The sequence below is a fragment of the Mastomys coucha genome, unplaced genomic scaffold (genome assembly GCF_008632895.1).
Source record: "Mastomys coucha isolate ucsf_1 unplaced genomic scaffold, UCSF_Mcou_1 pScaffold15, whole genome shotgun sequence".
In the NCBI taxonomy this organism is placed as follows: Eukaryota; Metazoa; Chordata; class Mammalia; order Rodentia; family Muridae; genus Mastomys; species Mastomys coucha.
In genome coordinates, this window is record NW_022196897.1 from 15,046,813 (window position 1) to 15,072,957 (window position 26,145).

Below are 26,145 nucleotides of genomic sequence, written 5' to 3' on the forward strand. Positions count from 1 at the left end.
AAAAAAAAAACTTAAACTGATGCAGAAACTGTGCTGTTGACATTTCCCTGCCTCTCTGTACAAGTTGTGGGCCCCTGACAAAGACGGCCTTGTCACCAGGGTACTAATTTTAGACAGCCCCGAATGGAGCTTGGTGCTCAAAGCCAGCGTCATTTTGAACACAGGGAAAGTCATTTTAAAGTGCACCCAGCCTCCCTGTTCAGACACTCCTAGTCCAGCCAAGCACACAGGTGGGGGATGTCCATGGATGTCTGAGATCACTTGACCTCAGTGGGATGCAAGGTGGCCAACTCCTGGGTCTCCACTATGAAGCAATGTGGCCCATGGCAGGTGCCAAGAAGAAAATTCAGAGAGAAGGTGGTAGGTTCTTCTCCCCACTGGCGCAGTGAGAATTTGGAGAAGTCTGTATACCTTCTAGATCCATAGATCATGAGTACCTGGGTGTCTTACATTTCCCCCTTGATGTGATAGAGTTAAGGGCAGGTCTCATTTTTTCCCATAGTGACATACAAGGATGGAACAAGACTGAAAACAAACTCATTCTCCTCACCATTATGGGCCAGCTACCTCAGCCTTTGTGGCCCATCTAAGCAATGTGCTTCAGGCAGGGTTTGTGAACAGCAAGATTACAGAAAGCTCCATGCCTGGCATATATTCACCTGCCATCAAATGTTGGCTCAGGCACTTGCACAACCATGTTCATTGCTGCTTGAGACACACTTGCAAGGAAATGGAACCAGCCTACATGGCCATCACTGGATGAATGGATGGTACATACACACAATAGAATTTTATTTATCCATAAAGAAAAAATGAAAATATGAATGGACAGCCATGAAAAATGCTATGTTAAGTGAAGGAAATCCAGGCTCTGGCAAACATCAAGGACAAGAACAAGTACAACATCCTGGCTCAAGTGGCTTTAAGAAGATTAAGAGGGCTGAAGTTACAGCCCAGTGATAGGATACCTAGCATGTTCTAGCATGACCTAACATGACCTAGCATGTCCTAACATGTTCTAGCATGTCTTAGCATGACCTAGCATGTCCTAGCACAACCTAACATGTTTTAGCATGACCTAGAAAGACCTAGCATGTCCTAGCAAGACTTAGTAGGACCTATCATGTCCTATCATGACTTAGCATGACCTATCATGTCCTAGCATGACATGATATACTAAGACGCTTATCACACGAAAGGTCCTGGATTTGATTTCCAACACCATAAAAAGTACAAAATAAAGAAGGCTTAAAAGGAGGCAGCTCTCCTTGAAAGATGCTGCTGGCAATGGACGGAGCTAGAATTACACAAGGTTGGCAGGAAGGGCCTTGAACCAGGTTTTGTAAAATTCTGTCTCACTCTAAAGATTCCACAATAAACAGAACCCTCTGTTTCAAGATACAAAGCCAACATACAAAATCATCTGCTACCAATGAACAACCCAGAAATAGAAATTAAGCCAGAAATGTGCCATCCCATCTGCCATCCCAGAGATTAGGAGGTGGAGGCAGAAGGACTGAGGAGTTTAAAGTCATCCCCAGTTGCATAGGAAGTTTCAGGTCAGCCTGGACTTCATGGGGTGTCTCAAAAGTTCAAAAACAAAAGAAGGAAATTAAAACAATGTTAGTCTTACTAGTATTCAGATATTTAGGAGTAATCGCAGCAGAGAGGTGAAAGGATTTTAACATAACAAATAGACAGCCCATGTTTAGGGACTGGGAGACACATTACTAAATGCCCAAGCAGCCCAACACAGCGCAGAAGCCACACAGCCCTGGTAGAGTTCCACTGGTGTCCATTAAATTGCAGAGATAGAAAAACAACCTCTTAAAGCTCATGCTAAGTCTTGAATGACTCTAACAGGCACATTAGACTTGAAAACTGACAACACTGAGGAATTCATTGGTCATTTCGGAACAGATAGCAAAGAGGCTAAAGCAAGGCGGTGTTGACATAGCCAGAGGAGCGAAGCTCAGCGGGGCATCTGGAAGAAATTCCCATGTGGGCGACTCTGTGAGCTTCACGCATACCCACACTTGGAGACACACACAACTAAAAACCAAGTCCTCCCTGGTGGTGGTGGCGCACTCAGGAGGTAGAAGCAGGTTGATCTCTGTAGTTTGAGGTTAGCCTGGTCTACAGATCGAGTTCTATGAAAACCAGAGCTACACAGAGAAATCCTGTCTCGAAAAATAAAACAAAACAAAACAAAATGTTTGTCTCAAAAAATAAAAATTAAAAAAAAAAAAGTCTTTCAAACCAGCAGTGGTGGTGCACGCCTTTAATCAGAACAGTCAAAAGGCAGAAGCAAGTTGATCTCTGAGTTCCAGGCCAGCCTGGTCTACAGATGGAATTCCAGGCCAGCCAGGGCTACACAGAGAAACTCTGTCTGGAAAAAGCAAAACATAACAAAATCTGGTTTTTTTTTTTCCTTTTTTAAGCAAAGAAGGGTGAAGATGGTAACTCTTTTGGGTAAAGGTGCTCCAAGTTCTACCTCTAAGACCAACACGGTAGAAAAACAGAATTGACTCCAAGTTGTCCTCTGACCTCCACAGACATGCCATAACACGTGTGTCCTCATACACACAAAATAGTAATAACAAGTGTAATTTGGAGTTTACAAAAAAGCAAGACAAACAGATGCCGGCGAGGATGCAGAGACGTCAGAAGCTTTGTGATTCCCGGCTGGGCCATAAAATGGTGCTGTCACCATGAAAATGTGACACCCTCTTGAAATTTTACAGTAGACCTCTGTAGTATGGCCCAGCTTGTGTGTATAGATGCCAGCCCAGCCCCCAGCATGGGAGGCAGAGCTCACAGAGGGATTCTCACATTGCTATCACACAGAGCAGCTGGAGGCTGAAGCAGCCCAAGAGTTCATTCACACAACAGGACAGCAGTCACCTGTATGGCAGGAAGGATGCCTTTTGTTTGTTTGTTTGTTCCTTTGTTTGTTTTGTTTTGTTTTGTTTTGTTTGAGACAGGGTTTCTCTGTGTAGACCTGGATGTTGTGGAACTCACTTTGTAGACCGGGCTAGCCTCAAACTCAGAGATCCGTCTGCCTCTGCCTCCCAAGTGCTGAGATTAAAGGAGTGCGCCTCCACCGCCCAACCAGGAAGGATGTCTTGATGCCAGCTGGGATAAGGACAAAGCCAAGGCTGTGCTGAGTGACACAGGACAGTCACAAAGGGTCTACGCTGCAGGGTTCCACAGGGTGTTGCTTTCCAGGACCAGGCCTGAGAAGCGCTTTGTCTGAGGGGTTTGAGTTTCAGCTCAACAATCTCCCAATAGGGTGCATGTACTCACACTGCTGCACAGAAGGCTTGAAATGATTGAAGCCAGGCATAAATCCAGTTCTCAGGAAGCTGAGGAAGTATTGTGATTCAAGCACAACCTTGTCTGTATAGATGGATCCTATCCCCGTGCCCCCAAAGGTAAGATTATAAAACCAACAGATCCCTTCCAGGGAAAGAAAACTGAGGCCTGAGGTGTGCTTTGTGTCTTAAGTACTAGGGACAGAAGGCAGATCCAGGCAGCAGAGGAATCCCAGGGAGTAGAACACGGGTCGGGGGCAGGGGGACTCCATGCAGTTTATATGTGGGTTATGAAGCAGATCCTTGGGTGGGGGGTGGAGAGGGACAAGCAGAGCTACTGGGTGTCCCAGCAGCTCTAGGGTATAATTTGGGAAGAAATGAAAGCTGTTTGTTGAAGATATGTCTATTGCAATGATGTCGCTCAACATAAATGTAATTCATGTACCCAAGAGAATAATATCCAGCCAGGCATTGGTATTGCATGCCTATAATCCCAGCCCTCAGGAGACAGAGGCTGGTAGATATCTGGGTTCAAGACCAGCCCAGTCTACAGAATGAGTCCAGGACAGCCAGGGCTACACAGAGAAGTACTATCTCAAAAAACAAAACAAACAAAAAGGTTAGTGCCTGTCATTGTTAAGTACAATAAGCTAGCCACTGGCAGGTGAGTGCTGTATGGTCTTATACAGTGTGGCATCTAAACAAGCTGATCTCAGGGCATGCGAGGTGGATCATGCAATGAAGGTGCTTGCCACGCAGCCTAACAGCTGAGTTCAGTGACCAGAAACCACGTAGTGGAAGGAGAAAACTGACTCCTACAGGTAGTCATCTGACCTCCCTCCATGATATATGCATACACACTCATAAACACACACGTATACTCACACACAAACATACACAGTACAGATAGACAGACAGACAGACAGACAGATAGATAGATAGATAGATAGATAGATAGATAGACAGATAGTAGATAGATAGATAGATAGATAGATAGATAGATAGATAGATAGATATGTGTGAAAATAAATAAGTGAGGAGACGGCTCAGTTGGCAAAGTGTTTGCAGTGCAGGCATAAGGACATGAGTTCCACCCCCAGCTTCCATGTAACAGCCAGGCATGGAGATGCACATCTGAAGTATTCGTACTAGGGAAGCTGAGAAGGGAGGATGCTCGGGCTCACTGGCAAGAGCCTCTGTCTCATAAAACAAGACAGAGAGCAATTGAGGAAGGCACCCCATATTCTCCTGTGGACTCCACATGCATGCACATACCCATACACTCTCATACCTGCATAGACATGTGCACACACATTCATACATATGGACAGTCACATACCATATGCACACAAGAAAAACAGAGGAAACAGAAGAAAGTAGCCTGACATAAACAGTATACCTTGTGTCCACCCATCAAAATGAGCAACGGTGCCTCACCATCACATGGTGCCCTGTCACGGAACTTACTGTGGTACTAAACCACCACACGGAACTCCAGCAACACAGTACTCTATCACCACATAGCAGCATCCCTCACCACAACATGGCACCCCCACAACACAGTATTCTACCACTACATGGTACCTCTCTACCACACAGTTCTCCACTACCACACAGTACACCATTACTGCATGGTACTCCATCACCACACAGTACCCCACTACTGCATGGTATCCATCACCACATAGTACCCTGCCACAACATGGGACCCCACCACCACACAGAACCTCACTACCATGCAGTATAAACCATCACATGGTACCTCTCTGCTATACAGTACCCCACCACCACAGAACCCCACCATCACATGGAGCCTCATTAATATGTTAATTTCATGTGTTCTATATAGCTATTAAAATTAAGAAAGACAGTGGTGGGGAATTCTCTAGGACTGAAGGCAGTGAATGAGAACTACATGAACAGAAACCCAAATCCTTGCCTAGGAGATGCCAAGGGGCACAGTCCTGGAAAATGTATGGCAAGGGAGGGCTGTCCTGAGAAACCCCAGTCTTACCAGAGCACTTCACAATACAGCATCTTTAATTAGACCACGAGGAATATCTCCAGCATGCCTGTCACCCAGAAGCCCACCCCTAAGTGACTGAACACTCACCAAGCTTTGCACAGGCTCAGGTCTTGGGTGAGTTGGGGAGGATGCCCTGCTGAACAGAAATATAGAGAGCCTAGACTCTGATGGCCAGGCAGGCCACCCTGGGGTGTCTAGGCAAAACATCCTGTCCAAGGCCAGCTCTGCCTCCTGCTTGGAAATGGGCACTTTGAATTAGACCCATGAGGGCGAGGCTGCAGAGAAGTCCCTGTCCATATGCAGGGAGGGTACTCTAGAGCCACCTGGTATCAGTGTGCAGATTAAGCACTACAAATAAAAGAGAAGCTTTCATAACTCAGTGGGAGGTGACACTTTCTGCCCCAGCTAGGACAATGGCCTGTCAAGGACCAGAGTTGATCTTATGTCAAACAGAGAGCCACAGTGGCCTTCTGGGCTCAGAGCCTTGAATGATAAGAGTGCAGTTGGTGGAGAACTGTCTCTGAAGAGGCCAGTAAAAGGGCTGAAGCCTTGGAAACCTGCACACCCAACCTATATCACCACCCCAAATCAGCCCAGGATCCTCTCTCCTCCTGGAAGATCCTGGATGTCCTGAGAGGGAGTTCTGTCCATTCCCTGTGTTATTCAGACCATTCAAGTGGTAACAGCTGCTCATTAGAATGGGTAAAAGAGACCTCACCTTATCTGCCACCCAGCACCATGTCCTTGCTGGATGCCTAAAAGCCCCCAGTGGTTGACAGACTCAGCTCAGCCCAGAATTTACTAGCAAAGCTTCCAGACCACCAGGCCAGGGCTCTTCCCAGTGGAGGTTTGGCCATAACTACTCCATTCTAGACAGTATCAGTGAATCAGACACAAATGTCAAACCAAGGGCAGAACAAGACTCTGAGCCCCCATTCCATGATCACCTACCTTCAAACATCCCATTGGGTCAAAAACCTGGTCCCAGGATTCTAACCTTTGCAGTTCAGATACGTCGTCTGGCCCTCTTGGCAATCAACTGACATAGGATAGATGAAGAGTCAGTCACCCTGCCAGGGCAGATGCCATACAGGCCAAAATCATAGGTGGCACTGACAGAGCTTTGAATTAGAGTCTGCATGGTTCTCACAGACCTTGCCTTTGAGTCTCAGATTCTGCCAGAAAAACTGCAGAGAAATAGCCTTTGCCTCCCCGGGCTCCTAGAAGCATGCTACAGACAATCACCCTGAAATGTGGGCAAGGAAGGAACCCAGGGAAGAACCCACTTGTTCAAAGTCATGTGGAAGCATGCAACTGTAGGATGTTGGGAGGTAGAAGTGTTGTACAACCTCTATCAATCTCCCTGGTGTAAACATTAGCCAGCATGGCTGCTCTCAGGTGACTCACGACTGAGCAGATATCCTATTGATAACACTGGGTCTATAAGCTGGATAAGCACCAAAGCAGCCACCAAGACTTTGGTAGCAGAACAGGATTCGTCCTGATACTCCCAGAGGCAAACTCTGAGCCCAGCTCTGAAAGACACATCTCTACTCTTGAGTGTTGCCATCTTTGGTAAGAGAGAAGGATGCGGGACTTCGGTCACAGGGTTGGGGGATTTGATCCCACAACTGGCACACTGCCGAACTTCACGCCAGCTGTGTATGGAGAGGTTCAGAATTGCACTCAGCTTAGCCTCAGCTGCAGCTTGAAGACCCTGGGGGGTCAGGACAGGGAAGGCCAAGTCATTCTTGGGAAATCCCCTGAACATGTGCCAGAGCAGGGTCTTGAGAAGACAGGTCCTGCCTAGGCCTTTACAATCACGGGGTCCCACAGCACAGTAAGTACATGCTCCAAACTCAGCCATTCTTAAATAAATGAGGACCTCTCCCAAGAGACCTAAAGCCACAGGAGAGGGGAAGGAAGTTGATGGTGGGCCTGGAGGAAAGCCCATCTTAATCTTTAGGAGACAGCCAAGATACTTTAAGGGTAAAAACTACCCAGGGAGAGAACTTGACCCAGTGCACATGTCTGGCTTGGAGGCTCGTAGGGTTGGGGGTGAGGATGGTAGTCACTCTCATGATGCTGGTGATGGTAGATGGTGATGGTCATGGTGATGTTGGGGGTGGGGTGGTAATGGTATTGGTAGTGGTGATGATGATGGTGCTTGGGGTGGTCCTGAGAATGACGGTGGCCATCATAATAGTCAACACTATCATCATGCTGTTGGTAGTAAGGCTGGTACTGATGATGGTGGCAGTAACAGTGGTCTTGGTGGAGGGGTGATGATGATGGTGATGGCAGGAATAGCGGTAGTGATAACGATGGCAGCAGTGGTAGCAATGGTGATAAAGGCAATAGTGGCAGTGGCAGTGGTTGTGACAAAGATGTGGTGAGAAGGCACTGGTGGTGGTAGTAATGGTGACAAGGGTGATGGTATTGATGGGAGCTACAGTAATGATAGAGGTGATATTGGTGACTGTACTGATGATAGTGTCAACCACGGTGATGAGAATGTGAGAGTGGTGATGGGTTTGGTGGCAGTGTTTGTGGGACAGGTGATGTGCTGGTATAATATGGTGGTGATGATGCTCATAATGACTACAATTTGGTCTTCTAGAAATGGGCATAAGCAGATAGTACTTAACCCACACTGCCTTAAGTGTCACCCACAGTTGCTGTCCCTGGGGTCCATCCCTCTGGCCTCCTCCAAGGAAAACCCTGTTGCAGCATCTCTGACCTGAGATCCTTAAATCCAAGTAGCTGGTAAAAATGCCTGCACTCACAGACAAGAGCAGTGGGTCACAGAAACCTGGAGAGAAAGGACGTACACCACTCCCAAATTAGTTCTAAAATCAGCACACACTGGGGTCACACAGGGTGACCCCACCTCATTCCATCCACGCTGTGTTCCTACATTTTTCTGGCAAGCATTTTATCCTCCACTGACAGCTTGAATAGTGGCAGGGAACACATGCCCAGACTGCGGATGCCGTATCTCTCTTGGCTGTGTCACGAAATGAGAGCATAACATTCTACGGCTGTCTAAGGAAGGGATCAGCAGATCTATGCTGGCCTCACAGCACAAGTTTCTAGGCAGCTGTACTCTACGTGAATGCATTCTCGCTGGTACTCCGTAGTTTATCAAACGCATGCGGCATGAGCCTGATCTATCCTGAGCAAATGGAGTCACAGCAGTGACAAGCTAGGGCTTCTTCACTGCCAGGAAAGAAATCCAATTTCCTCCTGATTTGAAATTAATTTTCAGAGGGAAATTGCTTTATTGTTATGCCTCATGATGACTCCCAGCCCAGAGTCTGCTGGTTTGCTAAGAGGGGCCTGTTCTCTGCTTGGGGGCAGGGTGTCCTCGGCCAAGGTGCTGAGAACACCACGTCTGACCCAGTACTGGCTGAGCTGAGCTCTGGGGGAGACTCGCTGGGAAAGCTCTTCCCCACTGGGGAATCTCGCTGGCCTTGAGGCAAATATGCGAGGAGCAAAGACAGCTGGCCTGTTGGCTGCTGAGTGGACATTCACTTTTCCAGCCCCCTTCTTCCTCTAGGAATCCAAAGACTGTAGATGTCTGGCCCAAGCACAAGCATCTCAGAGAAGCACTATGGCAAGTCAGTGCCGTGTGGCTGGGCATCTCTGACCAGGTCCTGTCATGAGTGGAGCTTGGCAGCCACAGCAGGGTCCTGGGCCTTGGTCCACAGGACAGGGTCTGTGGAACTTGGCACTCCCCAGAGTCATTGCTCACGTCTCTGCTCGACCTGGCATTTGCTGACTACGCAGACACACATTCCTCTCCTGCAGCTGGTGGGCTAGAAGCCAACTGATCTATAAATACGTGGCCTGGCTCCATGTTCTGGCCCCAGAGCCTCCACATGCTGATGGACAGTTTCGTCAATACAGTTTTAAGCCAACACAAGAAATCACTTAGAATATGAAATTCCCCCTGGATTCTAAGAGGATTCAGTATTTGAGCAGATATATGTGATGCACCACAAAGCACTTTTGACATTATCTAGACTTTGTACTATTGCCAAGGAAACTGAGGCCTAAGAAGGTAGGCATAAGACTCAAGCCAACATCTACCTCCGAGTTCTGAGGGTCAGGCTAGCGCACAACTGTTGGTTTATACTACCCTTTCATATCTGTGGCCCAGCTTCCTGTCCCTTCCCCCACTTGCCTGTGAGCCCCACCTCTGGGGCCAGGGCAGTGGCCAGCCAGCTTCTACAGCTTGAAATGCCACCAGAGGCTAAACTGCCGCTTACTGTTGGCCAAGTTATGGAAAGGTTTGAGCCACTGGGGTGTGTGTCCTGAGCCACACTGAGAGACAACTTTCCAGGTCATCCCAAAACACAGCATGGACGCCACAGGAACAATCTTGTTCTCTTTGGCCTAACCCTCTTTCAGGCTCTTGGGAGAAGGTGGGGTCACTGGGACAGGAGTCCCTGGCAGGGCACAGTCTTACATAACCTCAGCTGCAGCCTGTGCCTCCACTCCTACTCCAGCCCATGTCCCAGGAGCTTTGTTCATGAATTACCTGGCAAGCCCTGTCCTCAGAAATCCCCCACCCCCAACTGTGTGGCCATGACCTCTGAGGAAGTAGGATAAGAGAGAATAGCTAGCTAGCTGTGCTCAAAGACAGGTGTCAAAAGTTTCTGGGTGGAGACCACACCATGGTGGACTTTCCTTGTATGTTATAGTGAGCCACATGCCATGAGGCGGGCTCATCTTCTCGAGGAACCAGCCCCCAGGCTCATGGTTGCTGGCAGCTGGGCAACAACAAGACACTAGCATCTCCATGTCAAACTTAGCAGAGACCCAATCCTCCCTGTGAGCATTTCCAGGGACTCTAAGCCCATGGTCCCCTGGGTAGTGGCAGCCATTTTCTACTGCCCTGGACTGCAGCTGCAAGCTCCCTTGAGCCTATGGGTGGGGATGCACTCACAGAGAGCAGGCTGCACCTTTCTCCTCATCACTAGGTCTGGCCCAGTCCCACAGGTACTCCTAGCCAACACATCTGGAATTCAGTCTAGAGTCAGGGGAGGGGCTGCTGAAGGGGGCAGATGTACAATAGGAATAACACCATGGGTTCAGATCCAAACACTAGAACTCTCTGATGGTTCAAAATGGTGCCATATGTACATGGTACCAGGAGGTAGATTGGTAAAACTGCCACGGGGCCAGCTTTGATGAGGCATTGGCCATGTCTGGCCTCAAAGACATGGGCCCATCCATCTGAGAGCCCCATTGTGTGACCAGTTAGTTGAAATAGGACCCGGAGTCCTCCCATGTTGAATGTTCTCTTGTGTACCATGTTCTCCTAGACATATTATCCTTGGGGATCTGTCCCAGCTCTCTGAACAACCAGTCTCCCCAAGACAAGAACCCTGGTCTTGAGAGCACAGTCTTCTCCTATCCTGCCAGACCTAGGACAGCCCTGGAAAGGGATGTGGCTATGAGTAAGTGGGTAGGGCAGGCTGTCTGACTCAGTGGGTTCCCTTATCACTTCCTTTCTTAGGACAGAAGACTCATAGCACTGTGTACAAGGACATCTGCCACTAGACTGCCTCCAAGAGAAGAAATGGACCCCATGATGTTTGAACATGGGTACTACTAAGGCAGGGGAACGGGCACAGATTCTTGTAAGTTGCAAAGAACAAGCACCACTAGAGAATAAAGCTATGTGCAGACCACGGCCACTGTTACAAACAAGCAGATGTTGTCATGGAGTAGATACACCAGCCTCTAGGGATGGATGGATGAGCTTTCTTGAGTTCTCTCATGTTTTACAACACAGCCAAGAGTATGGTGACATGTGCTGGCCAGTGTGTCATTGTCACATGGAAAAGGCCATCTTCATACTATCATGCCATGGGCTCTGAACCACGACCCTATTCCAGAGCTGAGAGAAGCAAGGCCCACTGAGGTTAAGACTGTGAACCAAGGTTGTGCTGCAGAAGTGAGGTCTGGGTACCCAGCCTCACTGGGCTCAGTACCCAGCCTTGGCCGCACAGCTATGGTTGGATCTGGATGGCGGTATTTGTGGCTCTTCCTTCTTTTCTCCTGCTTATTTTTACAATGCTGGGGGTTGAACCTTGGCTTCCACACATGCAGGACAAGCACTCCACTGAGCTACACCCCACCTCTCGGTGTACTTGTTATTTTGAGGCAGGCTCTTACTAAGTTGACTGGGCTGGCCTTGAACTTTCAATTCTTCTGCCTTGGTATCCTGCATAGCTGGGATGGCAGGCCTATGCTATGAACCAGGCCATGGGCATTATTTCATATGTGTCTTATGCCACCATAAGTCAGCTTGGCAGGAGCAGCCAGTGAATACAGCCTCCCCAAACCAGACACCTACTTTGGGGGTTGGCCTGCCCATGACACTGGGCAACATGAGCTGTGTCAGCTCAGCCTGGGCCCTGGCCTAACTCCCAGGCCCCAGGTGAAGATTCCCAGGCAGCCTGGGAGGGCTGGGAGGCAGCCAAGGCCAGGACAGGGTCCCATGGGAGGGAGCAGCTGGAGTTGGGAGCCCCACACTGCTCCCCCCACCCCATGGTGGTCCTGCTAGTGGTGGGAGGATGCTGATCTTGACAGGAGGGGATATATTCCCACCTGGTCTTCCCTCCATGAACATCCAAACCACACACAGGCTGAGACTATGCCAAGCCTCAGCACCGTGGAAGAGAGACATGGCTTTCCTTTCTTCCACACAGCAGAACCCAGCCCTTACCAAAACTGCACTCTGGATGCTGAATATACCAACACAGATGCCACCAGGATGCCCTCATGAACAACTCAAGCTAGAGTCTGAAGGTCTGGAGGCTGCCATATCCTAGGATCCCAGCACACTACTCTTTCAAAGCACCCTCTCTGGTCCCAGCAAGCAGCTTTGCACTAATGAGGCAGGAAACAAGCTAGACAGAGAACCCCCACCCCACTTCCTGAACCCTGGTGCAGCTTCCAGAGGGGAGGTGGAGTGCAGCCCACGTGTCGGCCTTTATCGCCCGCTCTCTCTGGCAGCAAACTCCCTAGCACTCAGCGCCACTCTGTTTATTTGCTGACAGGTTCCAGCCTGGTCCCAGGATGTCTGGCCCCTCTGTGGGCAGGAATCTCACTCTCCAACTGATATCCCTCCACATCTCTCTGCAAAACCTAGAGATGGCCAAGTAGAGAGGACAGGACAGGACCAGCAGTGTCCTTGCCCCAGTGTAGGCATGTGTATCACCAGCATAGATCTTTGTGGGGTTTTTTTTTGGGGGGGGGGCATTGTTATTTGGGCAGCCTGGGTAAGGTATCCAGATTCTCTAAACTTAGTTTAGGGAAGTAACCCTCATGCAGCATGGCCTGGGGCTCCTGCAAAAGCTGCAGAAAATAAATGATCCAGGATGACCTTAGTGGGCAAACCAGCCTTGTCAGGACACACCTCCCAGAGTCACCACTAGGGGGTACTACCGGTATCTATGAGCAGATCAGGATCTCTAAACTCCAGTGGGAGGGGATAATAATGCTTGGTATCTGGCACCATCAACCTCTCCCTCAGCTTTGAGAATCCCAGATGGAATCACAATGTGTATTCTCCAACCAGGAGACTGAAACCAAGGAAATGGAGGTGCCAGTCAGGAGCGAGGGCCCAGATCCCCTACCCAGGGTCTCCTAGAGAGTCCCTAGAGGCCAGGGGTCCCAAGGTTATGATGATAGCCATAACCTTGGAAGAGCTTGGCTTTGTCACTTGGCATTGGACTTCTAGAAACTAAAGCAGAAGTGTCTTTGGGGTCTGACCAGGTTCCCCCACATCTACAACATCAGGACATTGTAAAGAAGATATCTTAAGATAGTTCAAGGAAGGAGGAGGGAGTGTGGAAACCTTCAGAGCTACAGAGAACTGTCAGCTGGCCCCAGCCCTGTTGTTTCAAGGGAGGCAGAAAAGCAGTAGTCACTCTGGCTTACACGGACATCCTCTGCCGCTCTGAGGAGAGGGCAAAAAGGCGGCCAAAAAGAGAGCAAGCAATGAAGGTTCTCCCCAGATGAGACCGAACATGCCAGACACTGCATCTTCATCCCATCATGCCTCTCTGAGCTCCCTCCTCTCCTGGGTCAGGCTGGCTGCCATTATCTTTGACTGGCATTGGGAGTTGAGGCCCAGGGAGAAAAAGAGACTTGCCCAAAGCTACCAGGCTCCCAGGCCCACCCTACCTTTGTTAAAAGTTGCTGCTAGCACATTCCAGCCCCCAGAGGCCTGGTGCTACCTACCAAGTGCCCAGCAGCTCTCACCAGCTGGTGGGTGGAGAAGGGGAAGGCCTCATTGCTCAGGTCAGCATCAAGCACGTCCTGGAGAATGGCACGGCTGTGAACAAGGACAGACTCTGTGAGTCACACAACCTCCGGTCTTCCTGGTCAGTGGGAGGAAGACAACAAATGACATTTAATCTAAATAATCTGGTAGGTACAGGCCACAAGTGCCACCATGTGAGAAAGCCACCTTCCTGTGGCTTTTTTTTTTTATCCAATCACCAAGCACCCTGGATCCCACCTGAGTCACCATGGTGGTCACTAAGAGGAATTGGCAATGGTGCCTCTGTTTTATATAGGAGAGTCAAAGGTCAGCTGTGTTGAGTAGACAGGACCCAGCAGGGAGCATAGGACACTGTACTGCTCCTCCACCTCCATTACCACCCCCACTGCTTCACTGCCACCGGCACCACCATCCCCCAGTCCCTGAAGCCACAGTCGTTACCACTGCCATAGCTGCCGCCGCTGCCACTGCTGCCACCACCACAACCACCACCACCTGGTGCATCCCCCAATCCAACCCAAGAGTCCTGCCTGCAGTGGGTCTCAGCCTTGCAGGTGTCACAGCAGGTAGAGAAATTAGAGTCCTAGCCTGGTGGACATGAGAACTCTGCCGTACCTAGTGCTCATGGCTGGATACCCTTAGAGCACTGGACGCATCTTCTTAAAACCTTGTCATATCACAGTGGTTCATACTGTCGTGTCCACTGCTTTTCTAAACCACAGCACAGTCCATCCTCACATTTCCATTGCTACTCTGAGCTGTGCCGCTGAGGTACATTCTATTGTTCTGCACCAGCCTTAGCCAGTCTCTCTCTCTCACCTCCACACTCCGCTGCAGCCCAGCTCAGGCCCTGCTGCTGAGAAACAGACAAAATCCTGCAGGCGGCCCATGCACCAAGCTCACCTACCATGAAGCCCACGCACCTCCTCCCAGGTCACTTCTGCTGTGTCCCTCCATACTCCCGCCCTGCTCCTTGTCATATTTGACCCTCTGTCACCCTTCAGCTCTTAACTCATCCAGCAGTCATCTCCTCTAGGCAGTGCCCCTAGATTCCCTCCACAGGGGTCCCCATGTGACTTCAGAGGCATCTGCCACTTTTCTCTCCCTTTGCTGTGTCCAGCCCTCTAAGCCAGGAGTTCCACACCCACAGGACCCTACACCACCTACTGCTTGATACACAATTATCTGGCGAGTGGTGCCAATCGCAAGCATCTGGGCTAGACACAGGCAGCTGAACCAGTACCCAAGAACTGGAGACACCCCCACTTGTACCCATCAGGGGTCCCGGAGGGCTGCAGCAAGTGCTCAGAAGTGCAGCCAGCCCGAATCCCCACCCCACAGAGCGGGGAGCTACCACCCACGCCTGCCTGAGGTGCTCAGCCGCTGCCTTCTGCCAAGATCCTTATGTAACCCCAGCCCCACGTGGTGTTAGCCCTAGAGGTTCAGCTCTGTTCTGCTGCCTCCAGACCTCCTAGAACCCAGGCTCCCACAGCCCCAGGGCAGCCACACAGCAGAATACAGAGCTGTGTTGTCTTCCTCATGAGGCACAGATATGGCCTCTGAAGTGGGGCTTGAAGGACTGTGACGAAGGTTGGATGCCAGCCCCAGAGGACAGCCACCCAGGTCCGCCAAGGTTACAGTTCTTCATTGGAGAAGAACAGGTGGCTTGGGGAAAGGGTCCACCTGGAGTCCTAGGGGCAAGTCCCAGCACCTCCTGGGCCTTGGCTCTGGCTGCTAAATGGAGATTTAGACAACCCTCATAGAATCACAAAACCATGTATCTAGTACCTGGGGCCCATGCTGACAACTGTGACCATCCCACATAGCTCTGTGTGTCCCCAGCAACTACAGGAGGCTGTTTGAACTGAGAAATGCAGCTGACAGAGGGGTCAAGAGCCAGGCAAAGTGCAGCCAGGCTCCGCAGCTGCTGTACTGGCTGGCTCAGGGATAGCTCATTTCTAGAAAGTTCTGAGTAGTAGTTCATACGGTACCTCCCACAATCCAGGTGGATGTGGTGTTAAGTACTCCCCACATAGCTTACTACCTAGGTCTGTTTGGGCTAGTGACATTACTACTCCTATGGGAAACAGGAGAGCCTTGTGGAAAAGGTGAGAAAAAGGTTGGGGGATGGGGAGCTGCCAGCTTGGAGGCAACCACCCAGCTGTCCCCTGGGGCTGCATCTTGATCCTCACTCCTTCCATTCCGCCTCACCCATTGGCCTCCCTCACTCTAAAAATAGCCTGTCCCTGTCCAAGGTCACTATGCGAGGAAGCTGCAGTGTCCTGCAGGCCACTCAGGACCTCTAATGCAGCAGGTGGAACTCTACTCCTTCAGGTTGACATATGGGCTCCCCCCACCTAGGGGGAGTATTGGAAGCCATGCCCTCAGCACCACTGGCCCCTGCATCCAGATGCTAATCAAACCCCCTAAATGCTGGAATAAATGGTTTTCTGTCCCCAGGAATTGAGTGCTATCCTCAGCACCTGCCCCTCCCTCTTCCTGGCCTCCCTGAAGGCTCTGCAAGGCTGTGTTTCACCTGGTCCCCTCCTGCTCTCAGAGCAATGGTCAGGATCTGGATGCAGCAAGAAGCGACTGGTTTGGTCAAACCCAAGGTGCCAGAAAATAGACACCAGAGCAGGGTCTAAGCACAGGGTCCCAGCAGGACACCTAGGGAGGAAAAGATGTCACCGAACAACCAAGTTTGTCATACTGATCCCCTTGGGGTCCCTACCCCCAAGAAGTGTCCCCCTTCTTTCCTGTCTCTCCCCTCTTCCACTTCCCGTCTAAGCTCAGGGGCTCCACCAAGCACAGACGCATCTCTGGGCAGCACGTGGCAGGCCCTGCTGGTTACCAAGGAACAGCATCTAGTCCAGGTGCAGCTTCTCATGATGGTTCTGACTTGGTAACTAGCGTGCTGATAAGGATATGAGAACACCTGACAGGTCAAGAGGTTTCCCATGTCCTTCTGCCTTGCTTCCTAGAAACTGTGTGGCTCTGGCAAATGTCCCTATCTCTGTTCCATCAACAAGAAAAAAGCATTCACAGCCACCTGGGATATTAGTCGTGTCACCCTGCTTGGACTGGGAGATTCAGAGGGAGAACCTTCAAGTGTTATCCCTGGAGCTCTGAATGTGGGCAGCATGGGCACCAGATAGAACACAAAAAGAAAGGAATAAGCCCTTGTCACATGATCTCTCTCTCTCCCCCTCCTTTCCTTTTGCTCTCTCTCTCTCTCTCTCTCTCTCTCTCTCTCTCTCTCTCTCCTCTATCCTTCTCTCTCTCCCTTTGAATCTGTCTATCCTTCTGTCTCTGTCTCTGTCTCTGTCTCTGTCTCTGTTTTTGTCCCCCTGCCCCTTGATCCTAAGACCAGAAACAAGCCCTTCATCCCTTAGGTAACTGTTTTACAGATATTCCATTACAGAGCAGAGCAGTTCCCCCCTCCCTCCCCCAACCCCTCTCCTCCACAGGTCTCTGAGCAGCATCAGCAGTGGAGGCCAGGTCAGTCCCACAACTGGCTGGACTTAGTTGGTGGCTGTTCACAATGCATCGTTCATTCTTCCTTCCTGTTTCCCCATCCTGCCCCACCCCCCAAGCTCTGCCAGAGTGGCCTTTCCAAGTGCACACCTGCCACACATACTTGTGCCTGAGACCCTCAGTAGCACCCAGGGGTCCTTACAGGATTCCTTCTGCATCCAAAACAAGGGTCTGTTACTAATGGTGGATGGCCCCGTCTGACGTACAGAGAGGCCCAGGCAGCCTCTCCTCAGCTCTCTATTTACAAATGGGAGTAGGTCCTTCCCTGGCCTGGCTCTGCCCACAGGGAAGATGAAGGGATGTGGGGATGAAGATTCATGGCAGCCAGACACTCCAAGGAGTCTTCACTGAACACAAGGCTATAGAGTCAAGCTTATTCTGGTACAGGGCTGGCCTAAACTTGATACGAAAATTGTTCAGTCCCGAGTTGTCAGAGCACCCAATGTTCAGATGAATGGTTATGCCTATGAGCTGGGCTGGAGGGACTGTGGCCTAGGTGGACCCAGATAACCCAGGTATTAGGTCCCTATCCTCTCTCACCTGGCTGGGCCCTGGATACTGAGCATGCCCAGATCTTCGGAACTATCCATAAGCTGGCACCGGAACTCCTGGTCCTGTAGCACCGTGTTTATGTGAGACCAGTTGTGTTGGGCCACAGCCCCACCCACGGCCAGGTAGTAGCAATCCCCTGGAGGAGAAGCAACAGGTTTAGAACAAGACTTTGGAACAGGGAACACAGTGAGGGACCCCAGCCTCTTACTGAGGAAAGTGTGTAGCTTGCTTCTGGCAATGGGCAATCTCAAGGTCCTCTACTTGCTTCTCAGAAAAAGAGTTAAAACTCTGGTGCCTTCAGGTCTGAGAGGGGGTGTCTACCCTGCCTCAACCACTAGGCAAAGTGGACTTGGACAAGGATGTTCCCTCCTGAGTCTCATGTCCTTACAGTTCCCATCATAATATACTCCCATGCCCCTGGTGTCCCTGCCTCTGCCATTCTGAAGCCATCACCCAGAGTGTTAACAGAGCAATTACCCCAGGCTTCAGAAAAGGAGACAAGTTCAGAGGGGAGACATGTGCTGGGAATACGTGAAACCCACTGTCCCTATGGCCATGGACATCTACAGAGCCACACTGGCCCTGGGACTCTGCCCTGGGACACCAGCTCACTTCTGCCAGGCATTCTGGGAAAACACTGCCTCAGAGCTTAATGATCTTGGACAACTCTATGGCCTTAGATCCAGTAAGCAAGCTCACCAACCTCCTGGTCCCATCTGGGATTCAGTGTTCACAGAATTGTCATTGGCAAGGGTGCTAGCACCTGTGGCAGTCAGGTTTCCCTGAACCTTTCATTGTGTTTACCACCCCCTGGACCTGGCGGATGGAGCCTGGCACAGGGGAGGCAGGGTGGGAGGCTTCTATGTGCCCCCCATCTTTCTGACTTCCTTCTTCACTGACTTCACTGAGGAACTCCTACAAGGTTCCTCTGTGTCACAGTGCAGGCCCTGGAAGTCCTTGAGTCTTAGGCAGTGGGGATGTAACTGGAATCCCCTTATAGGGGATCCTGGGAGGAGGTGAAGTGCGGCAGGCACAGGAAGCAGTGTCTGGGAGGCAGAACAGCAATGTTTTACCCACTCTGTTCCCCATCCTCTTTAAGAGTCCCTTCCTGTTTGTTCTCCCAGCTTGGGTGAGAATTTCCTTGGAGGAAAAGAGGAAGCTGGGGCTCACATTCGGTAGGCTCAACCCCTGCCCCAAATCACACACATAAAGAACTAGATAAACTGCAGCCTGGACGATGCAGCATCCTGAGGACGACCATTGTCTGGCTGCGCCTCCGCCCTGTGAGTACTGGTACCTGAGCTTCTTTCCTGTCTAGGGAAGGGATGGCTGAGAGCAAAAGCCAAGAGCCTTGGTCTCTACCCAGGAGGTCCTGATGGAGGTTCTGAGGCCAGAATAACCTAGCCACCCCGCCTAAAGGCAGTGAGTGAGCTGTGAGTCTCCTTCTTCCCTCCTTCCCTCGGGGTTTAGTTTAGAAGAGGAGCAGAAAAATGTATCGAGGGAGCTATGGAGCCTAGCACCTTCCTCCTTCCTGCAGGCCAGCAGTGACTCCCCCTGACCCTGTCATTGTTTGCTAGGTACCTTCCCTGTTATTCCAGATCCATCCCAAAGGCCTCTGGGGAGCCCCTTTCACAGAAGAGCCCCTTGGCATCACTCATGCCCCCACATCCCATGTGCACACCAAGTGGCCCCAGCCCCTGGTGCGTTATCACTGGTCTGCTCAGCCTGGACACATACCTCACAGTCCTTAGAACCACCCAGGCTTTCCCAGAGCCCTTGGAGTCCTCGCCCCCCCCCACCTCCCCACCGCCGCCTTTGCAGCCCCTCCCTGTGGGACTTGGCTCTATTGAGCAGTGCTTTGATCCTACCCAGTCCTCCCCCTTATTTGCTGATCCTTGCCCTCCATGGCCAGGTAGTGTCATCTCCTCCTGGAGCCCCTCCCACTCCTCACCCTGCAGAGCTCAGTAGTAGTCTGAGTCTATGACAACCAATCCCAAGCACTGTACCTATCCCTCCATCCAGTCTCCTCTCAGCAGTGATATACCCCGAACTCTCCTCTGAGCCATGGGTGGGCAGAGGCCTACTTCCTCAAGTCTGACACCTTTATTTTGGAGATGCCTCACAGGAACACACACATCCATGGAAGGATGCAGTCTTGGGAAACACACAGGCTCTGGCCAGCCTGTCTTACTGCAGTATCTGTTCATCGTTCTGAGTTTCTCCGTTCTTCCTTGTACAATGGGCCTGGCCCCAGCACAGGGAGCCTTCAGGGGCAGAATGCTACCAGAGCACCAGTCAGAGCCCACCAAAGCCTCACTCCCTACCTCTTCATAAGAAAGAGACACTGGGGGGATAGGAGAGAAGGGGGACAGGAGAGGGAGGGAGGGAGATTCTGAGGGAGAAAGAGAGAGAGGGAGGGAGGGAGAGGAAGGGGAGAGAAGAGGGAGGGGAAGAGGGGTAATAAGTGGAGAGGAGGAGGGAGATGGGGTGGGAGAGGGAGGGAAGGGAGGAGGAGAGAGGAAAGAAAAGGAGGGTGGGAGAGGGAAGGAGGGAAAGGGAGAGAGAGAGGGGAAGTGGGGGAGGGAGAGAGGTCACAAGCAGAAGGCTCCCTATGGAGTTCCCAGCAGATGCTTGAATTCTGGACAGTGTCCTTAACCCCAGGCCAAAGGATATCCTACCAAGACCAACTTTCTCTGTGTCTCTGTCTCTCTCTATATATATTCCTCTCTTTATTTCTCTGTCTCCATCTCTGTCTGTCTCTCTCCCCACCCCCTCCTCTCCCCTCCCATTACCAGCCTGAGTTCCCTACCAATTGTCAGTGATGTGCCTGCTTGCCCTGGGCAACCATCCCAACTAGGCTGCTCTACAGAAACAATGCAGGGTCCTGGACATGGCAAAAGGCAGATCCGCATGAGCCAAGGGGCAGAGTCTTACCCCAGGCTCCTCTCTACCATTTCCAGGTGTGCAGTGAGCTTTGTGGGTGGCTGGTTTTAGATGCCATTTTCATTATGTCGGTGTGTTCTGACAAGCAAGTACACCTTTTATAATATTAAGAAAGATGAATAAAGATAATTTAAAATTGCTTCCAAGATTGACAGCTGCTTAGTACACAGCTTTGATCACATGAAAATTGTCACATTCTCTTGACTTACTGGAGCTCTGAGTCACATGCATAATTATCATGCATATTAAATATACAGATACTTAATGAGATACAGATTCATCACAGGACCCGTGTCAGTGCAGGAGCCCTTTCTCTACTGTTTTGGGGTGTCACTGGGATCCACAGCCTCCAGGGGTTGGAGCTCACTGGATCATCTGGTCACGCCCTCTGAGCATAGTCCCCCCACAAGCACTCAGCCCCAAGAACTGTGCACTGGGTGGAAGGTACAAGGTAATATGTCACAGGGCATTTTCTTGACAGATTCCATCAAGGTCCCTATTGCCAAGATAAGGAAACTGAGGCTGGGGGCTGCAGACAATCTCCTGGCTCCTCTTAGCTCTTACTCATTCCTGTAGCACTGGGTAGGTAGGTTCCCCAGTCCCCATCTCACAAGTAGGGAAACTGAGGTTCAAAGAGCTAAGGTCTCAAATTTTTAAAATTACAAGAAAGGGTGGTGATGATGTAGCTCTGGGATAAAGCACTTGCTGAGATGTGCTTGGTCCTAGGTTTAACCCCCAGCTAAGTCAGATCTCTGACAACATCACACACAGGGATAAGGGGACTGACTCCTTGTGAGCATCCTCCTCTCCCCCTCTGCATCTCCCCCTGGGAGGGGGGGGTGCTTCACTAAGACACAAACAAGGGGAAGAGCAAGGAAATAGCTAGATCTTCCTATGGTTCAGCACTGCCCACTGTCAGCCTCTCAGACGGCAGCTCAGAGAGCCACACAGTTGATACCTCCTCCCTGGAAATGGCACTTTTAGAAGTACCAGTGCCTTTCTTAGACAAAGACATGCCCAGCCTGTTCTTTCTCTTCTCCTGGTGAGCATAGGCCATAGGACAGGAGGCAGAGCTGTCCCTGTAGGAATTGACAGGTAGGACCCAGGGTTGGGGTGACAGGAGGCAGTCTCATGTAGATGTAACAGCTAAAGTTGTGTAAGCAGGACTAAAGTGCTGAGCTGCCTGTCATTACAGGTGTGCAAGGAGGAGTGGAAGGACACAGAGTGGGCACTGAGCCAAGCATCGGGGACCTGCCAGGCCTGAGACTGGCAGTGGCTCACAGACTGGGACTAGTCCACAGGCAGGGTAGAAAGAAACTGAGCTAGCTCTGAGTGGGAGATGTAGCCTACCCTGGGCTGATGCTAGCCTGGGCAGCTGGGCTGAGTGCACCCACGCCAGGGCTGCTCCAACATGCCACAATACCAACAGGTTCAAAGGCATAATTACAGAGTGCTCGGAGGGACAGCACAGCCACCCGAACATAGCCTGCATTTAGCCTGAAATGAGACCGCTAATCTCCGGGTCCTGACCATGACTGGACATGACAGGTAATTACATAGTCATCCTGGATAACCATCCCTGACCTCTGGCCACCGGTGACTTGCCAGTCCTCTGAGCAGGTCACATCTGTGCCAGTGCTGCTTCTCACAACAACCTTACCTTCAAAGGCAGGGACCAGGGGACTGGCCTGGGTGCCAGGAGCCAAGCGGCTAACGGTCAGATCGCTCTCGGTGCCTCCCCGTTGGTTCAGCATGCATGTGTACACTGTTGAGCCTGGCAACAAGGACCCAGATGTGAGCTCCACCAAAGCTCATTCCTCCTCAAAGACTGGAGGACCCCACAATATGAGGTCTCCCTCATAAGGCCTCCTACCCTATGACTCTATTACAACCAACCAGATTATTGATGAGGTCATCCATGGTTGTCATCTGGGGAGGGATTTCTTTGAAAATGGTTGCCTGACTCATCCCTCATCCCCATCCTCGTCACCCACAGTAGTGTGCCTGATGTGACAGAATCAATATCTATGGGGTAAGTGGTCATGTGCATGAACCGTGGGCAGGTAGAGGAGTGGATGAGGTGAATGGGATGGGTAGATGAGTGGTCACCTGGGGTTAGTAGATAGGTAGAGAAAAGTCTGGTAGAAAGGGGTGGAAGACGGCTGGTGGTAGAGGAGGTGGGCAGGTGGGTAGAGCTGATGGAAGATTCACAAGAGCAAAGCCCAGCTGCACATTGGGCTGCTGGGCTGCTGACTGGCTGTACACAGGGTGTCATAGGTTGAATTGTGCCCCACATAGAGACATGTTAGAGGTTTGACTCCGAAGACATGGAGGTGAGACCTTATTTGGAAGTAGGGTCTTTATAACCCTATGTGAGGCATGGTTATTCAGATGGGCTTCCAGCTAGTAGGATGGATGGTTTACAAAAAGAGAAAAGTTAAGACCCAGGGAGATGACACCGTACATTCAAACCACAGGAGCCACATGAAAAAGCCAAGTATGGTGATGCACACTTGGAATTCCAATGCTGGGGAAGCAGAGAGTGAGGTTCCTGGAGCTCATTGATGACCAGCCTAACCTACTTGATGAGCTCCCAGTCAGTGAGAACCCCTATCTCAAAAAACTTAAATGGATGGTTCCTGAGGGGTGACACCCAAGACTGCCCTCTGACTGCCACATGCACATGTGTACATATGCACACACACACACACACACACACACACACACACAAGAAAGGACAGAGAGTGTAGCCTGTAGCAACAGAAGTGAGGATGGATGAAATAGCCTCCACCAAGCTGGGGGAGACAGGTGGGACCCCCACTCATAATCTTGGAGCAAGGACATTCAGCCAGCACCCTGATTCTGAACTCTGACCTGCAGGACCAGGAGTTGATCTATCTCTTATTTGGAAATGCCCAGTGTGTAGGACTTGTGACAAGAGCTATGGAAAAAGGATGAAGATAAGGGTGGGTGGGTGGATGAGTAAAACAGCGGGGTAAGCGGGTAACAAAAAAACTGATTATCCCAAATATTTCATAGGATACACCACAATAAAAATTGCTCATTATTTATGCAAGATTACATTTTAACTGAGCTTTATGGATTTTTAATTCTGGCAACCATGCAGGGAAAGCACCACGACAGTGGGGGACGTGACTGGGCTTGGGTGCCAGGAGGCATCGCCGCGTACTTATGGCCCTGACTCCCTTCTGTGAGCAAAAAAGGAAGGGGTCCAGGAAGGGGAAAGAAGAAAGGATGGAAGAGGGGAAGACCTTGGGGTTCGGGTTGGTGACAGGGCATAGAGGGCCAGATAGCAGACTGGTTAGACCCAGGGAAGAACAACAGGCCACCCACCTGCTCCCCCCGTCTCTGTTCCATCTGACACTGAAGTAGGAGAGCAACGGATCCCTCCTCCCTGGGCCCAGTACCTGGGGGTCGATTGACATCTGCTGAGAAAAGCCAGTCTGCAGCCTTCCTGGCATCCACCCCCAGCAGATAGAACTTCCCAAAGTAAGACATATTGAACACAGCCGCAGCTCCTCTGCAGGTCAGACATTCCTTCTGGATCTGAAAGGCCCAGTGGAGGGATGCTTTGTGGAATACTGCCCCTGGGGACATGGGGCCAAGCCGTGCCTCACCACTCCCCCCACCCCCAGCCTCTCAGTCATCCCAGCTCAAGGGCCACCACAGTACATTGTTCTCTAGAACAGAAAGCACACAGAGGACACTGGGCACCAGGTCATAAGTATGCTCTGCCGTTCAATAGAATTGCCCTGAAAACCAGGTATGGTGGCACCGAACTGGGGAGGAGAAGGCAGGAGGACCAGAAGTCCAAGCGAGGGATGCAGCCTTCCTCTTCAAGGAACCAGAGATAAAGTAAGCCCAATACACAGCAAGAGAAAATAAAGACAGCCGATATACAAAACCTACCACAGGTCTGGGCGTTAACATGAGGCAGTCTAAAGAGAAACCAAGAAAGCGATTCTTTCTTCATAGCCCCCAAAGCAATAAAAATAACTAAAGTAAGCTTGACAGCAGAAACACAAAGTTCTTATTATAAAGAGTTAAAAAGGTGTGTGTGTACGTGTGTGAATGTGTGGAGACCGTGGGTGTTTTCCTCAATTGCTCCCCGTGTTACTTTTTAAGACAGGACTGACCCTGAAGCTTGCTTACTGGCTAGTCTGGCTTGGTCAGTATCCTCCTGTCTCTGCCTCTTCAGTACCTGACTTTTTATGTCCAGTCTAGAGATCTGAACTCAGTTCCTCATGCTTACACACCAAGCCCATTACTGACTGAACCATCTCCTCAGGCCCTAAAAAGAATGTTTTTGAAAACAAATTATAATGACCCAAACCGATGGAAAGGCACCATAAGTGTGTGGCAAGGTGACCACACACTTGGCTTGATCTATAGATGTGACCCAGTCCCTACCACAGCCTCAGCCGAATCCTTTGCTGAAGGTTAGCTCACGCTAAAATTCACATGGAATTTCAAGGGGTCAAACTATGCTAAACAACCTTAAAAAAGAACAACCAAGTTGATGTGGTCACACTGCCTGATTCCAACACTTGCTGGGGCAGGGGGAGGGAGAACGACAGTAGACAAAATATCCAATATTTGCTGGGGGAAGAAAAAAATTACAGTAGACAAAATAGTGTTGGGCTGAGCTGGGAATGGAGGTGTGGCTTAATAGGGTAGAGCCCCGTCTGGAAATCACCCTGGTGATGTTGACAGAGATTGGTTTTCCAACAAGAGAATTTCATGAGTCCTCTCAGCAAATGGATGCCCACAAGTAAAACAATGACATTGGAACACTTTATTGTGCCATGCACAAGACTCCAGACAAAAATGACAAACCCCTAAAGGAAAACCCAGAAGTATATGTGTGTGGCCCCAGCCAGCTCTTAGACATGATGCTGAAGGCATACACACAAGGCTGAGAGAAGAACTGAACATCATCAAAACCTTATACATTTATACAAAAGAATTAGTTTGTGTTGTAAATGGCTCCATAATGACAGCAAAAAGGGAATGGGAGAAATTTGTGAACTCTACATCAATCAAAGGGCTTATATCCAGGATATGTATTTATTTTAGGCTTTGTATGTGTGCATGGTGCATGTACATGTATGGACTGTATCAATATGCAGTTGCAGGGGCCAGAGGACATTGGGTGTCTTAAGCTACCAATTTCCATCTTTTCCTCTTGAGACAGAGTCCCTCACTGATCCTGTGTCAGGGATAGAATGAGCAATGGCAGTGATGCCTGGTGACTGTGGGGCTTTCTTGTGGAGAAATGACGCTGCCTCAAGAACTTGCTGCGGACAGTGAATGGAAGGTTTTCAATCGATGAACTGGGTGCTGTGGAAATTATGTCTCAGTAAAGCTGTTAACAAGAAAAAGAGCACACACATCTTGCTGCTTCCTCTTAGCCACTGCTCGGCTGTGCCAACCTCACTTTCATGACTGAGGGT

General features: G+C 50.4%; 1 protein-coding gene across 2 annotated transcripts in view; it reads right to left on the bottom strand.

The window, feature by feature from the left end:
- Sardh (sarcosine dehydrogenase) overlaps positions 1–26,145 on the bottom strand; it is a 78,907-nt gene that overhangs the window by 27,398 nt on the left and 25,364 nt on the right. For both annotated transcript variants that reach the window (XR_004118495.1, XM_031369482.1), the window contains exons 15-18: positions 24,100–24,238; positions 22,332–22,445; positions 17,717–17,864; positions 13,600–13,693 (exon numbers count right to left, since the gene is read on the bottom strand). Coding sequence is in view for 1 of the 2 variants with exons in the window: in XM_031369482.1 (XP_031225342.1) it covers positions 13,600–13,693; positions 17,717–17,864; positions 22,332–22,445; positions 24,100–24,238 (495 nt within the window). In the remaining variant the exon portion in view is untranslated. The remainder of the gene's footprint in view (positions 1–13,599; positions 13,694–17,716; positions 17,865–22,331; positions 22,446–24,099; positions 24,239–26,145) is intronic.